We start from the raw sequence: 14,321 nt of genomic DNA, 5'->3' as shown, positions 1-14,321 counted from the left end.
CCACCTCGGGATGGGGAGCGCTGCTCAAGGGCAGACCGTTCGCTGGCCTGTGGTCAGAACGGGAAAAGCTCCTTCACATAAACTGCTTGGAGATGATTGCAGTCGACAAAGCGCTACGGTGCTTCTGTCCCCAGATAAAAGGTCACCACGTCCTGGTCCGGTCGGACAACATGTCAGTGGTGGCACACATAAATCGCCAGGGCGGCGTCAGGTCCCGAAACATTTACAGGTTGACGGAACGCCTTCTGGTCTGGGCTTAGCACAACCTGCTCTCGCTGAGAGCAGCGCATGTGCCTGGTCACCTGAATGTGGGACCAGACAGGCTGTCCAGAAACAATGTCCCAGCAGGGGAATGGTCACTGCACCCGCAGGGAAACGTTCGGCAGAGCGCAGGAGGACCTGTTCGCGTCCCACGAAAATGCTCAGTGTCCGAACTTCTTCTCGAAGAGCAGGGACGCGCTAGCCCATGTCTGGCCCCGTGTTCCCCTATATGCTTTTCCCCCTGTCTCGCTCCTGCCTCAAGTGTTGGAACGAATCAGGGAAAACGGATGCCCAGTGCTGCTCGTGGCCCCGCTCTGGACAAACCAGACCTGGTTCCCAGTCCTGATGCAGCTGGCCAGCACTGCCCCGTGGCCTGTACCACTGAGGAGAGACCTCCTCTCACAGGCAGGGGGCCCGATTTGGCATCCTCGCCCGGATCTGTGGTCCCTGCACGCATGGGCCATCAACGGGTACTCGCTAACCTCCCGGAGGGAGTGTTAAACACGATCACGCAGGCTAGAGCTCCGTCTACTCGACGGCTTTATTCCTCGAAATGGTCTGTGTTCTCTGCTTGGTGTCAAGCTCAGGGCTTTTCACCCGTAGACTGCGGGGTTACGGAAGTGCTTTCCTTCCTTCAAGAGCTGCTGGATAAGGGCAGAACCCCATCCACGCTCAAAGTATACGTGGCGGCCATAGCAACGTTTGCAAAACCGGCGTCTGGCCAGCCACTGGAGAAGAACGACCTAGTCGTGCGTTTCCTCAGGGGAGCTCGGAGATTGAACCCTCCCAGGCCCCCTTCAGTCCCGATGTGGGACCTTTCCACGGTGTTGGAAGCCATGAAAGGTGCCCCATTCGAGCCAATCCATTTGTCAGACATGAAACATCTGTCTTTCAAAACGGTGTTTCTCATGGCTCTCGCTTCAGTGAAGCGCCTAGGGGACTTACAACCGCTTTCGGTAAGCGCGTCATGTATGGAGTTTTGGCCTAATGACTCAAAGGTCATACTCAAACCTAGGCACGGGTACGTGCCGAAATCCCTCAACACACCGTTCAGGGCCCAGGTGATTTCCCTGTCCGCCCTTCCGGTTCTCAATGAGGAGAAGGACGCGAGTCTCCTTTGCCCCGTCAGGGCACTAAGAGCTTATGTGTCCCGCTCGTCTGGTTTTAGACAGACTAAGCAGCTTTTTGTTTTGTTTGGCGGACGTTCTAAGGGACTTGCCGCATCAAAACAGAGCCTATCCAGATGGATAGTTAATGCCATAGCGCTGGCTTACACCTCTAAGGGCCTGCAGTGTCCCTTGGGTGTCAGAGCGCACTCCACGAGAGGCGTGGCCTCTTCGTGGGCATGGTCTAGCGGGATTACCCTGCAAGATATTTGTACGGCTGCGGGCTGGGCCTCGCCGTCTACATTTATAAAATACTATAACCTGGAGGTCCCCGCCTTACAAGCTAAGCTTTTGGCGGTCTAGAATTCAGTGCGATCTGCCCCGCTGTGTCGGCCCAGATGCTGAGTTTGGCCTGCGTATCGCTCACTGACTGATACAGCAGCTCCACGAGTGTCAACACATGTATGGCCACCCAGTTTAGGCTGAAAGTGTTTCACCCTGACTATGTGGTATAATATCTATATGATTAGCTCCTCTGGATGCTATTTTATAAGGAATGACGCTTCTAGCCCCTCTTCCTTCACTCTTTCTGAGTCTATGGTGATTATGCACTACATGCGCCCCGGGCCTCTGCCCTTGGGACTTTGGTGTTGGATCCCTGTATGCACGTTCCCCATGCATGTTCCCCATAGCGTAAGATATTACGCAGTACGAGAGATACTCTCGTAAGAGAACGTACTCGGTTACTAACGTAACCTCTGTTCTCTCTAGAGAGGGAACGAGTACTGCGTATCTTGCCGTGCTTACAATACGCTCTGGTTCGCTTCGGCGATGAAAACCAGTGTACCAGCCTAACCGAGCTACATTTATAGGGCGAGACCACGCCCTTTCTGGCGGGACGTGACGGAATGGGCGCGAAGTGCCCCCATTGGTCAAGACGTCACGCAGAGCCGCTCTCGATAGGCTGCTGCTTTTGCCACAGAGCAGCCAATAGGCGTGCGAGCCGCCTCGCCTATGTCTGCTTGCTGCTGCAAAGCGTTCTGCATTGATAAAAAATTAAGGATAATTTTTGGCTTCAATATCTCAAGGAAAAGAGGTTTTCCCCATAGCGTAAGATATTACGCAGTACTCGTTCCCTCTCTAGAGAGAACAGAGGTTACGTTAGTAACCGAGTACGATTTTGATTAATATGCGCGAGGGAGAGAGAGCAAGACAGCGCTCGTATTGTTTGAACATGAGAGTGCGCGCACATGGCCGGGGCGCTCTCTCTCTCTCTCTCTCTCTGCTCGTTATGCGCCCTGTCATGCGCAGCAGTCATTCTATTCTACATCACTCATCGATCAAAAAAGGCTATGGAGGGACAAAAATTTGCTTTGGCGGCCGCCAAAAAGCGGACGATCTGGCGGTTTTAGAGGATTAAATACAACCCGAAACTAAAAAACAGACCCGGCCTCTATTTGAGACCGGCCTTTATTTACCCAAACCTGCAGCCACACCAGGCGTGTAAAAGAGACAGGCGTCTATTTGGGACTCGGCTATTATTTGAAGTTTTATGGTATCCCAATATGACATGGGCAAGCAAGCGAACATAAAAACATATCGAATATATCTTAGTAATGTCTTTATATGAGGATGTTTTATGAAACGTCCGTGTGTGTGTGTTTGTGTGTGCGTTGGAGGAGCTTTGCTTCGGCTACTTGTAATTCATTTCTTGTCGGGGAGGGGGGGTGTTGAGCGATGCAAATCTGTTTGAGGCTCACACGTTCGAGTTTATGGCTGTTTGTTTTCTCTCGCGTATGCCACAAAAGTGTCAATTGGACCACGTAGGCGACGTCTCTCTGGCGCCCTACTTGTGAGTTATCGGCCGAAGCCCGGGGTTAGAACAGTTTCCAAGTGTTGGAATGCATGATTACCCTGACACTGTCCAGATACGCTACAGTGATAAAGGCATCGAGGAGGAGAAGGTATCAGTCAAATTTCTGGCAGAAGAAGTTAAATGATGTTTTATTAACAAGGTTTCGGGAGGAGCAGGTGCAGATGATTAACCCAATCAGCACAGGTGGAGATCAATCTGTAATCAACTCAGGACAAGATAAATAACAGCATAACCCTCCTTTGATTCCTTGACAGTTTATCAGCATCCCACCTCCACCCCATCTCCTCACTTCTAGTTCCATCTCTAGTTCCATCTACTCTTACCAACGGGGGGAGTACTCTGGGTTCGGGCAGAAATTCCGAGCTCTGAGCCCTCCACCCAGACAGCACGCCAAATACACATAACCCTCACCATAATAATTATAATAATTATAATTACCATAATAATTATGTAGATGTGAACTCGTGAAAGATGTAAAGGGGAATGTGGAGTGAGTTGATAAGCTGGTGACACATGCCGAAAGACGAATCTGTGAATTGGAGAATAAAGTACAGGATCTCTCCAGATACAAAAGGAGATGGAATCTGCGGCTCCACGGTCTACCTGAACAACCAGTAGAAAACATAAGGTAGAAAGTTCTGGATATGCGAGGCTGTTGTACCAGCTTTTGCTGGTAAATCTCACAAGTTAATTGATGTGGTTCACCGTTTGGGAAAAGTGAGGAGCGACGAGACTCTGCCTTCTGGTGAAAAAAAAAAAACCTTGCGGAATTATTCTTCAGTTCACAATGCGTTATTTTCGGGATGCTCTCTGGAAAGCCACAAATAACTCTCCTTATCTTGCTACGCACCACTCAGTTTCGCAGAAGAAACCATGGAAGCAGTGCCTGTATAGTTTCCTGAAAATTACAGAACAACACCAAAATGGGACCACCCAAAAACCACCAGCAGAACTACTGTTCGGAAAAAAGATTAACAACACATTACCTTCAAATCCACAGGACACGCCAAAAAATGACCTCAGCGACATTGATCATGTTGCAAAGCAACGAATGAAAAGATATGCAGATCTTCGGAACAGAGCAAAAGAATCCAGTATCAAGGCAGGTGACGTTGTACTCTGCCGACAACCCTCGACAGGAAAGTTGACGACTCCATATGAGAGAAACCCCTACAAAGTAAGTAACCAAATTCCTAATTTTTCAAAAGACTCCCATCTCATCTCACAGTTGACCTGAGCGAAACCTCTGATGACGAAGATGACGTCAGAGGACAAGCTCCAAATTCAATGCGTTTCATGACAAAATACCACAAAGCACACGGCACACTACCGCCGACCTAAAACACTCTTGACTTTTCACATACCCCTCGATACTACCTGAGACCAAATCGCAGGGCACAAAGAAAGACTACATTTTTTTATATATGTTTTCTATAGCTGTTATTTAGATAAGCAAAAGTAAAGAAAAAAATTAAAAAGCTACACTGGCAAACATTCAGACAAGAGTCAATTATGTAATGATGGTATTTTTTAACCAGAAACATAATTTTTCAGTGTTATTATTATATAAAAACCAAAACAAAGGTTTGGTATTTTAATTGTAAGATTAAAATGTGATTTATTTTTGCTGTTCCGTAATTATAATCTTATGATTCATAATTGTTTTACCGTTTACTTTTTTCTGATCAATAACAAAAAATAACATAGCTTGAGAAATATTCAGAGGAGTAAAAAAAAATGTTGCAACTACTGTTACGTTAGTCTCCCTTATGTCATTAACAATCTCTTTTCATGTCTTTTATTGTTTTTTTGCAGCCATGGTGATATTAAACAGTAGTGAGATCATCCGCGAGGCTTTGATTAAAAAATGGTCTGACTTTGCTGGGAGGCCTCATTCATACACAGGTAACTTACTTTGTTCAACTAGCCCAGCAGTCAATTGATTATCTTTTCAAAAAGACTGCCTATATATCATATCTCATATGTATTTGTTCTTGTACCTCACTCTTAGCTGATATAGTGTCAGATGGAGGGCGAACCATTTCTTTGGGTGATTTCAGTGAGGAATGGAAGGCTCATAGGCGTGTGGCACATAGTGCTCTGCAGCGCTGCACGACTGATTCCCTGCACTCTGTCATAGAAAAGCAAGCACACCATCTCTGTCAGGTAACGTTATAGAGCAGATACATACACACAGGCTGCGTTTCAGTCCAATTTCCCTCACTATAAACTTCCCTCCGTCTCATTCACTGCTTACGTTGTACGAGTGCCCACTGCTGGTGGAACCCTTACAATATGTTTAAATGGAACGCACTAAGCCCTTGATCACTTGAATCACTGATTTATTAATTACATTTTTCTATATGCTTGGGCTGTTGGAGAAAATGTAAAAAATTGCACAAATGAAAATAACAATACAATAAATTATAACAGTCAGCTTAAACAAGCATTATGCGGTTAAATGTCAAAATAACTCCAATACCATGTACTAGAGCTGTGTGGGGTGGGGGTAAAAGCAAAATCTGCTGTGACGTCTCAATCTTGTTGCATTGTGGTCTATGGATCTGCCTGAATTGTACATATTGAGTAGACTCGCTCCCTCTTTCAAAATCGAGGGGTGGAGGAGGGTCTGTCCAAATAAACTTCCCTCACCCACTTGACGAAGTTGAATGCACTTCAAAATTGCGGCGGATATTCATCCAAAAGGGAAGCACTTAGGAAAGTTGCGAGTGTGTCTAAAAGTGGAGTTAAACGCAGTCACACACTGATACATACTTCATCATTCATGACAGATTTTGATCAGTTTCCAGGTCATGGGTCAAGTACAAAGGAGCTAGAAAATGAGAATGCAGAATTCAGGAAACGAGAAGCACCCTCTGACACACACACGTTGGGTTACTACTGTATGTTTCATGGGGACTTTCTATAAACATAATGATTTTTATACTGAACAAACTGTATATTCTGTCCCGTAGATCTAACCCTATACACAACCCTCACAGAAAACTTTCTGCATTTTTACATTAACCCTCTGGGCTTCTTCGCAAATGGGTTACACTTAGCTTCCTCCCGGTCAAAAACGGACGAAGCCTTAAAATTTAACTTTATTTTTTCCCAGGATAACCAATCAAATATATTTTTGTTCTATAATATTTTCTGATTATTATTTAGAATTTTTAGAGTTTTTTATGATACTTTGCATTAATTATATAATTTTTATGAGCAATTTTTTCCATTAGAATTAATCTAAAAAAAATTATTCATTTTTTTTCAATAAATGCAACATTTTACATAAAAATAGAGTCTAGGCCAGGGGTTCTCAAAGTTTTGATAGGTGAGGGCCAATTTAGGAACCCAACATTGAACTGAGGGCCGCCAAAGTGGCGGGGGAGAAAACGAAGAAAAAAAAACTGAAAAGAAAATCCCATTTGAAATTATTTTAATGACCAGGTTGCATCTCTACAGTTTACATTAGTTGCAATAAACACATTTTAATTCATAACTGAGGCTAAACCTGGCAAAATTTGTGAAAATTTTTGGGGGGAGAGAAAGAAACTTTTAAAATAGAAGCTTACCAAACAAGTCATCATCATCATTCATTTCTATCATTGCTTGTCAGTCGCGTTTCCATTATTGCAGATTTGCATATTATTATCTATCTTTTTTAACCCGTAACTGAAAAACAAAAAATGAACGGTTGTTGTCTTTTTAAAACGCAAAGTTGAACAAAATTTTAATTTGAACTGGCTTCACCAACTGCTGCGCAAAAAAGTAAATATCGACAGACTTTTTCAGATTTTTGTTTAAATGACTTTTTGCCCCTTTATTAAACATTTTAAATATTCACAAATTAATATGGAAAACATGTCGATTTTACTGGTTTTTTAAGGCCAAATTATAACCTGGAATTTATATTTTTCCCGCAGTGATGAATGAGAAGAGCCATATAGCCTGTACGTGTCTGATCTAGCCTGATTTATAGGTGAGTTATAGGCTAATGATAATAAATGCGTCTGAAAAAACAGCGAGGCATTTTAATTGTTTATTAATAAACTATTGTTTTCTAAGTGTCGGCTAAAAACATATCTCCATCTCCGCTGTTAAGCAGATGCGCTTTTAGAGAGAAATCCACCTTTCATACGGATTACATAATCAGGTATTTGCTTTCGATTCGAGTTTGTTTGTTTAAAAGTGCACATTTTAAGCTTTAGCCTACATAGGCTATATTTTGTTTCAGTTCTCGCGCTCCAGTTCACGGAGATCATGAAAGCGCGTAGTAGCCTAGGCTGCTGATTGTTTTATTTTATTTTACAAAAGCACGTTTTCTTGTTATGAGTTTACACAAATAAAAGTAGTTGCGAATAATGCATTATTATTTTCTGTATGACCAGAAATGATAGACTAGTTTAAGTTGTTTCCACTGTTGATAGGAATGCAAGTGTTCGCGCCCGCGAACATTTTGAAAGGTAATGGAAACGCGGCTATTAATAAGCTTGACATTGTTAAGATTATTATTAAGTCACATTGAATATTGATTACTTGGTCAACATACCCTTTTAAATTGCAATGGGATTTGTGATGCTGGTTTCGGTTGGCCACGATTCCTATTCCTGTGTAGACAACCACTGTTCCTGGTGGCCTTGGGAGTGAGGTCAAGTGCGATCGGTCGGTCGGACCATGTAATTACCGCTTATGCCTATGGATGCCGCTAAACACCACTAAACGGAGATATTCATTTTTTCAAAGCAATAGTTTTAACAGTTTTACAGATGTTATCGCGGGCCGCCAGAAATGTTTCGGCGGGCCGCCATTGGCCCGCGGGCCGCACTTTGAGAACCTATGGTCTAGGCCTTCAAAAAAAAATTCAAGTGAGAAGAGCGCCATCTAGTGGCTTTAAAAATATATAAATGTGTGTCATGTCCTGTAACCGCCTGTAGGCTCCCATAGCTTCCTATATAAATACATAGAAAGGCTTTTTGATTCCTATTGTTGTTTTAGACATGATTTCTCTATCTTATTCGTGTTTGTTTTTTTAAATTTAGATATACATTTAGATATTGTAAAAGACTGCTTTATTTTTTTAACAAAATTTTTTAGATAAGTATCAGGTTTTGCATTATGATTACAATCAAACTATAGCATTTGGTTAGAAAGGGAACACAATGGAAACATTTGTGTTACTCAGTATTTGATCATTCAAATAATTGAATAAAATAAAGGATGGTTAGTGATAATTAAAAACACTTTATACAGACATTTTCAATAAATTGGTATTTTTTATTAATTTTAATTCATTATTTTGCATATTCTATAAATTTGCTGTTGCAGTCTTGCCTTATCTCTCTCTCTCTCTCTCTCTCTCTCTCTCTCTCTCTGTGTGTGTGTGTGTGTGTGTGTGTGTGTGTGTGTGTGTGTGTGTGTGTGTGTGTGTGTGTGTGCATTTGAGCGAGATTTTTTTTCATTTATTGATTTTATTTTTCATATTCTATAAGTTTGCTGTTGCAGTCTTGCCTCTCTCTCTCTCTCTCTCTCTCTCTCTCTCTCTGTGTGTGTTTGTGTGTGTGTGTGTGTGTGTGCGCGTGCATTTGAGCGAGATTTGTTTTTCATTTATTGATTTTATTTTGCATATTCTACAAATTTGCTGTTGCAGTCTTGCCAGTTTATCTGTGTATGTGTGTGTGTGTTTGTGTGCGTGGGTGTGTGTGTGTGTGTGGGGGGGGGGGGGGGGTCTTATTTGCACTCTTGATGTTTTAGAGTGTCACCCCTTCATTGCTGTACACTTTTTTTCTGCACAGTGGCTGATCTGTAGCTTGTACCACCAAAAGTTTCTCTGAGTTTTCCTATTTTTTTCGTATTTCCCATTCATTTCCTATGTCCGTCGGTCATTTTTGACCAGGAGGAAGCTAAGTGTGACTATTTTTTTACGACCCTTTAACATATCAGAATCATCTCCTTGATTTTTTTGTGTGTTCATATAGGTAATACAACAAAAATCACCAAGTTTCACCCCCATCCGATGAAGCAAAAAAAAATTAACAATTCAAAACTTAAAAGTTTTCGTCCGTTTTCGGACAAAAAGAAAAGAAAAATAATTTAGTATGACTTATAATCACCATTAAATGTCCCCACAAGGTCAAAATTGTCATGTTTTACTATAGTCATCACAAAGTAGGGTTTACCTGGACCACACACATATACTTAACTATCAAATAATATGGCTATGTTTTGGAAAATAAAAAGGAAAATAATGGGGGAGGGGGTGTCAAAGATAAAAACATTGGAAAATGTTGAATTTTTAAGATTTTTAAATTTTGGATCTTTTTTAAAGTTTAAAATAATTATAAATACCACACTTATACAGATTAATCCCTTAAACAAAAACATTTTGTGGTTTTGAAACAGGTGTTGCGGGACTACAAAGGAAAAGCAGTGGATTTGTCTGAAGATTTTACAGTGGCCGCGAGTAATGTCATCACAACACTAACCTTTGGCAAAACTGTAAATGATGTTTAAAAGTTATTCCTCACAATATACAATTTATGTGTCCTCAAATTCATGGTCTCACTCCCACTGAAACCTCCTGCTGCCTCTCGTTGAGACAGTATGATAAGAGTTCAGAAGAGTTGCAGAAGCTGCAGGACTGTCTGAATAAGATTGTGTCTCTTTGGGGTTCACCCTGGATCTCAGCACTGGACTCCTCCCCTCTGCTCAGGGTAAAACATTTGATTTTAACCCCCAAGTTGCTGGATGTTAGAATTGTTTTGACCCTATATGCATTTCATTTGCACCCTTTTTTGCAAAAAAATTTTCCTCATAGAAATTACCCAACCCCCCATTCTCTCATCTCATGAAGGAGGTAGCCAGACGTGATGAACTGATAGGGAAACACATAGAGGAGTTTAAGGTAAGAATGAATGCTCAAATGATTAATAAAATGATCAAACATAGTTAACTAAAATGTGCTATGTACTAATCGAGTGACATCTGCAGAGAAGTGACCATAAAGAAGGCGGCACACTGACTTCTTCACTTCTGCAGTGCGTTGAACCACAAGGAGCAGCAAATCAAATGGTGAGCAATGGAACATGTTTTGTTTGGAGATTCCTGGACCAACGTTTCCCAAACTGGAGACATCAAAATACTGAAAAATAAATTGTACATTTTGCTATTGAATGAAAAACAGGCATAACATTGTGTTTGAATGTCCTGGGGGGAAAATATTTGTTTAATATATAACTATTTAATATATAAAAGACAAACTGAGTTGTTAGCTCCTTTTGTTCTTATAAAATGTTGAAAAAAATAAAGGAAAGAACTTGTAATCAGTAAAATAAATGAAATATATTTTCTTTAACCTATTCAACACAGTACAGTAAAAAAATACAGTATTCTTCAAGCTGTTCCATTTAAATGTAAACAAACAGACATCTAGTCGAGGTACGGTCACATTTGAAATTTTGCAGACAAAATCCAGTCATTTCAATTGAAATCTGCACAATCAGGAGTTTGGCATGCAGGAGGCAAATGTTTTTACTATAATGAATCCAATATTGTTAAACAAAATATTGTTGTCTCCTATATATAGACTCTGACAAACACTCATGTGCACATGACTATAGTGGATCTGCTAATTGGAGGGACAGAAACTACTGCTGCCTTGCTCAACTGGACTGTGGCCTTCCTTTTACATAGGCCTGAGGTAGGCTACCTATTGTTTTCTGCATCCTATTTAAATGTCTTCTATCTACAAGCAATTGTGGTCCTGGAGGGTCAATGGCCTGCAGAGTTTAGCTCCAACTTGCCCTAACATACCTGCCTGGAAGTTTCTAGTTATCCTGAAGACCTTGATTATCTTGGTTCAGGTGTATTTAACTTGGGTTGCAGCTAAACTCTGAACAGGACAGTGGTCATCCAGGAGCAGGATTGGAAACCCCTGATCTACAGGTCTATAAACAAACATTCAGCACAAAGTATTTTCATTCTCTTGCCATCCAGGTTCAGAATAAAGTGTACGAGGAGCTGTGTGGTGTGCTGGATGTGCGGTACCCTCAGTACAGCGACCGTCACAGACTGCCGTATCTGTGTGCATTGATCAATGAGATGTTGAGACTACGACCTGTAGCTCCCCTAGCCGTGCCTCACAGAGCCATACGAAACAGCAGGTGAGCATCAAGTGAGATCGGTACTGTGATTACTCACAATTAGGCTGCATCCAAAATCGCATACTTCACTGCTAGGTATACAATGGCGAAAACTAGTATGTGACAAAAGAAGTATGTCTGAATTCACAGTACTCATAGGCAAAATATACCCGGATAACCTACTACTTCCGGGTGAGATTCTGAAGTGTGCATACGATGGACACTTTACTATCCCATGAGGCCACAGGAGAGGATTTGTGAATGGCAGTGAAGCAACACCAGAGATGGTCTTATATTAGGGAGATGAGAGGGTCTGTATCTCTTACCATTGGAGAAAGCGTAACGGCTAACTTGGATCACATGAGGCAACTCAGCCTATCGTGTAATGGCAGTGACATCAGTGCACGCAGTTCTAAATTGTATGACAGTCAGTTACAGTTTACGTTAATCAGTTTCATGTGGATTATTAGCAGATTGGTCTTGTGAATCTGTGTTCTATATTTGGTGTTATATCGCTAGTAAAGTTACAGTATACTGCATTGTTTGTGGAATGTGCTTTACCTGCGGAAAAAGCGTGAATATGTCTATTAGCTCCAAAGTGCTAGTAAAAAAACTACATTTAAGATTACACTAAAAACCTAATTGTAATTTAATATTTAATTCATTAAAATTAGATGTATTTTTTACCATCATTCATTAAAAAGCGTTATATCATCATCATTAGGCACACAGTAGATGACACAACACTTCATGTTTTATTTTAATTAAACAATACAACACAATATTTATAATTAAATTAATAATTTTGTCTTTATTCATTAAAGTGCATAATATCAGCGTCCTATCATATGCATATATGCAGTTATAATAGTCATTACAATTCAAGTCTTATCATATCTGGTAAAACCTGAAAGCCACAGAAAGAAAACATCGTGTTTTTTTTTTACTTTTTTTAGTTTAGACAATATACAATATCACTCAATATCACTATTAAAATACTATGGTAATGCCGTAAATGAGTCCTGCCTGTCACGACATTCCCTACTCTGCCTTCCCTTATAAAATAACCTTTTTATCATAGTAAAATCTACATATCGTTCCCAACAAAAGTATTGTTTAGCGTAAAACATGTTGAAGATTATAGCGAACAGGCTATCGATTACTTAAATGATAAGGTGTTTCCTCACAAAAGTGGTTTATTCGGTGTAGTGAAACCTCCTCTCCATTGCCATCCATTCATAAAAAACGGCCTCTGCTCTCCTTTCCTGCACCAGCATCAGCATTAGCCGATACGCTTTTTTGGCTAAAGGTTGCAGGCTTGTCATCTAGTGGCTTTGGCAACACAACTGACACTGGCAGGTCACATGATAATGACAGCATGGCGAATATTACATTTGGATTACATTCATACCACACATTCATACTATATAGAATGCACTTTTTTTCCGCGGTCATGAAGTAATTACTTAATTCATTAATTAAGTAATTACAAAATAAATACAGAGAGTATGCGATTTCGGGGAAGTATAGAAGGAAGGAAGACGGTGTATTGCCCTACATTATGTGCCTAAATATAAAGTAAAATAAAAACAATATAAATTCTTTGTCATGCAGAGATTAGGGATTAATTCTAGATATATTCTCACATAGTCAGATCTACATAATCTATATTCTCAAATAGTTTATAATCAAACGATCATAACAGTGTAATTGCAATTACCTCATCTTCTGACATGATGCCGGTGAATTGCAGAGCTGGTGCAAACATCCACATCAATCAGATGCTTTCTTAACTGCTGTTTTCTCACTGCTGACATTTGAGAGCAAAGCGTGCAGCACATATTTACATATTAAACGTTGCTCTCAGCAGCTTGGTGAGATGTTTGGTAAAAGCATCGCAGCAAAGTTATTTCCAACGTCTTTATACTTGTAAGCGAAGAATGAAAAAGAACTTCTCCATGAGTATATTGGGCCCTTGAATCACATTCAGTCTATTGTACATTATGTGTGCATGAGTGCGAACATGAGCGAGAGCATGAGTGATAAGGCGCTGGCTGCAGTTCACTTAACTGCCACCAGTGTCGCTATTAATAAGGGTTTATAGCCCTTTTAATGTTCAATCAGATTCTTGAAAGAAATTCATACAGTCCTCTGTTTAGTATTGCAGGCCATTTCATCCCCAAGAATACAATAATCATCCCTAATCTGTATGGTGCCCACCATGATCCAGACGTTTGGAATGATCCATACAGCTTCAAACCAGGTACAAAACCACACAAGTTGTCAGACCTCTCTAATTTGCATATTTACACACACAATGCAGTGCTCTTTAACCGTGACAGTGAATATGATTTATTTTAGAACGCTTTTTGGAAGGTGGTGGCGGGTCCCTTCGTGCCCTGATTCCTTTTGGAGGGGGAGCTCGACTGTGTCTGGGAGAGGCGGTAGCCAAAATGGAGATGTTTCTCTTCACGGCTTATCTGCTGCGAGACTTTCAGTTCCTGCCTGCCAGTAAAGAAGAGCCTCTGCCTGACCTGCGAGGCGTCGCCAGTGTGGTTCTTAAAGTCAAACCATACACAGTTATAGCACACCCAAGAGAACAGTAACTGATTATGAATAGTGTCGCAGGAATGAGTTCTAAAACCCACAAGCATTTTTGAACTTCCAGTTTAATCATCCTGATGTCAAGGTTTTTTTTAATGGGTTAGCACAAGCTCAATATATTTATTCCACAAAAAAAAAACACACATCAGTATACCCAACTCATGAATTTTTTAAGCTTTTACGTGACTTGTAAAACAAGTGAGCAAATGGGACTACAGAGGTTGTCAGAGATATTAAACGCCATCATGCCAAACAGGGATAATTGTCTATTAGCTTTTTATACTTGTGATCTTTATTAAACTTTTCTAACTTAAATGTCCAACTTGTAGATTT

The 14,321-nt window shown here is 40.9% G+C and overlaps 1 protein-coding gene across 1 annotated transcript in view; it reads left to right on the top strand.

The window, feature by feature from the left end:
* Positions 1-14,074, top strand: part of LOC130070171 (steroid 21-hydroxylase) — a 28,844-nt gene extending 14,770 nt beyond the window's left edge. The window contains exons 3-12 of the mRNA XM_056234470.1: positions 5,059-5,148; positions 5,255-5,409; positions 9,646-9,741; positions 9,846-9,956; positions 10,061-10,147; positions 10,234-10,314; positions 10,829-10,942; positions 11,239-11,405; positions 13,544-13,647; positions 13,746-14,074. Coding sequence (XP_056090445.1) covers positions 5,059-5,148; positions 5,255-5,409; positions 9,646-9,741; positions 9,846-9,956; positions 10,061-10,147; positions 10,234-10,314; positions 10,829-10,942; positions 11,239-11,405; positions 13,544-13,647; positions 13,746-13,990 — 1,250 coding nt within the window. The 3' untranslated portion in view covers positions 13,991-14,074. The remainder of the gene's footprint in view (positions 1-5,058; positions 5,149-5,254; positions 5,410-9,645; positions 9,742-9,845; positions 9,957-10,060; positions 10,148-10,233; positions 10,315-10,828; positions 10,943-11,238; positions 11,406-13,543; positions 13,648-13,745) is intronic.
* Positions 14,075-14,321: the final 247 nt, after the last annotated feature.

The sequence above is a fragment of the Rhinichthys klamathensis genome, unplaced genomic scaffold (assembly GCF_029890125.1).
Source record: "Rhinichthys klamathensis goyatoka isolate OS25496 unplaced genomic scaffold, OSU_Roscu_1.1 h1tg000395l_1, whole genome shotgun sequence".
NCBI lineage: Eukaryota > Metazoa > Chordata > Actinopteri > Cypriniformes > Leuciscidae > Rhinichthys > Rhinichthys klamathensis.
Note: the sequence above shows the minus strand (reverse complement) of the source record. Positions and strands in the feature narration are given on the sequence as shown.